Genomic DNA, 2,264 nt, shown 5'->3' with positions numbered 1-2,264 from the left:
CCCCGGTGAAAAAGGGCGCGACTTGCGGCAGGCCACGCCCTCAAAAGCCCTTAAAGCGGCCACACACCGTGCTAGGGAGCTGGAGGCCGCCCTCGGCGGGGCCGAAGCTGAGCAGCTCGTCATAGCTGGACTCGAGGCTGATGATCTCATCAATGACATCATCGATCTGCAGAGCAGAAAGGACAAAACTGCAAACACCACCCTGGTGGCCAGGATCCCCCCACGCATGACATCACAGCCACCCTGTGTGATGTCACAGCCCTCCATGTGACATTGCAGTCCCCCCATGTGACATCACAGTCCCCCCATGTGACATCACAGCCACCCTCTATGACATCACAATCATTCTATGTGACATCACAGCCCTCCCATGTGACAACACACCCACCCCATGTGACATTGCAGCCTTTCATATTACCTTATGGCCCCCCACATATCACAGCTCCCCATATGACATCACAGCCTCCCCCCCCGCAGCCCCCTCCATTCCTCACCTCCTTCTCAAAGCCGGGCCCGATGTGGAGCAGGGTGAGGGGGCTGTGGGGTGCGGGGGGGGCCGGGGGGGGCCCAGGGGGGCTGGGGGGCCCGCGGCCCAGTGCAGAGGTGAGGTACTGCCGGACCTGCTGCCGCTGCGCCGCTCGCAGGTGGTACCGGGTCGGGTTCTCCAGGTGGGTCTGGACCTGGGGGTACACAAGGGGGGTCAGGGACCCCCTTCCCACAGCCCACCATATCCCTCTGCCCCAGAGCCCCCCCCCATCCCCCTGCTCCACAGACCTCCCCATATCCCCCTGTCCCCCCCAATTTCACCCCACAGCTCACGCCCCCACCTCACCCCATGTCCCCCTATGGGGGGGGGGGGGGGTCTCACCTTGAGCACCTCAGGGGGCACATGGGGGGGTGCCCGCGGTTGGGGGGGCCCCCCCACGGCGATGGCGGGGGAAGGCCCGGGGGCCGGCGAGGGGCCAGAGGGGGGGTCCCTTCGCTCACGTTGCTCCTGCTCCTGTGCCTGTGCCCGCATCAGCTGCTGCCGCAGCAGCACCCGCGATGAGGGGGGAGCCGCGGTGGGGGCAGCCATGGCAGCAGGGGGGGCCGGGCCCGGGCTGCAATACGGGGGGGGGGTTAATGGGGGTGTATAGAGGGGATGGGGGGTTATGGGGGGGTTCACAGGTACCTGTGGGGCAGGGGTTGGCTCTTGAGACAATAGAAGGTACTGGGGGAGTCTCCAGAGGGGGGGGCCACGGGAGGGTCGCTGGGGGGGTCTACCCCCGGGGGGTCCCACTCGATGTCAGCCACGATCCCTGACTCAGGCAGCACGGAGCTCAGGCTGCGGGGGAGCAGGAACCAGAGGGAGCATGGACAGGTCTGAATGCCTCATAGACTCCCATAGACTCCATAGAGTCCATAGAGTGCCTTGAGACACCGGAGAACCCCTGAGACCCCACAGACACACACACAGACCCCCCCTGACCACTTACAGGGCCCCACAGACTCCCTAAACACCCCACAGACCCCCTGACTCTCCACAGACCCCCAGCGGCCCCACAGCCTCCTGAAGTTCCGCACAGAACCCCTGAGCCCCCTATAGGCCCCCACAGACCCCCTCAGCACCCCACAGACCTCCACAGACTCTCACAGCCCCCCCATATGGGGGCCCCATAGCCCCCCATAAAACTCCAGCAGCCCCATGGCCCCCCATAAAACTCCAGCAGCCCCATAGCCCCCCACACGTCCCTTGAGCCCCCCAGTGGCACCACAGCCCCCATCAGTCCCGCCTTAACCCCCCGTAACCTCCCCCCAGCTCCGCCATGGGGCAGCCCCCCCTCACCTGAGCAGCCGGAGGGTGTCGGGGGTGCTGGGCCCCTCCAGCAACACATAGACCGTCGGGCGCCCGGGGGACGGCGGGGCGGCAGGGGTCCCCTCGGTCGCCCCACGGGACATCGCCCCCCCCCGCGCCCCACGGCGCCGCTCAGCAGCTCCCTATGGGGCCGGGGGGGGCGGGACGGGACACACGCTATGGGTCTGAAAGAGCCTGGGGGGGGGAGTCCCTATGGTGCTGGGGGACTCTATGGGGCAGGACGGGCTGCGAATCGCTGTGGGCCCTGGGGGGGCTGCGGAGCGCGAGGAGTCCCTATGGGGCCGGGGGCGTCTCTACGGGTCCCTACGGGGCCGGGGGGAGTCTCTATGGGTCCCGTTGCCCCACTCCAGCTCTTTCGGGCTGGGGCAGGAAGCGCCAAGGGGAGGGGGGGCGGGCAGGAAGTGACATC

General features: G+C 67.4%; 1 protein-coding gene across 1 annotated transcript; it reads right to left on the bottom strand.

The window, feature by feature from the left end:
• Window positions 1-40: 40 nt before the first annotated feature.
• Window positions 41-1,993, bottom strand: LOC130594202 (transcription factor E3-like). Its single transcript, XM_057399933.1, has 5 exons — window positions 1,826-1,993; window positions 1,172-1,324; window positions 869-1,100; window positions 495-680; window positions 41-166 (listed from the first exon to the last, which is right to left on the bottom strand). Exons 1-5 carry the CDS (start codon window positions 1,936-1,938, stop codon window positions 41-43), a joined length of 810 nt encoding a protein of 269 aa, XP_057255916.1. The 5' UTR covers window positions 1,939-1,993.
• Between the last annotated feature and the right edge of the window lie 271 nt (window positions 1,994-2,264).

This window comes from Pezoporus wallicus, unplaced genomic scaffold (assembly GCF_028554395.1).
Source record: "Pezoporus wallicus isolate ANWC-B61680 ecotype Strahan unplaced genomic scaffold, APGP_CSIRO_Pwel_v1 contig_12541, whole genome shotgun sequence".
Classification (NCBI taxonomy): domain Eukaryota; kingdom Metazoa; phylum Chordata; class Aves; order Psittaciformes; family Psittacidae; genus Pezoporus; species Pezoporus wallicus.
The sequence above is the reverse complement of the archived record's forward strand: the minus strand, read 5'-3'. Positions and strand labels throughout refer to the sequence as shown.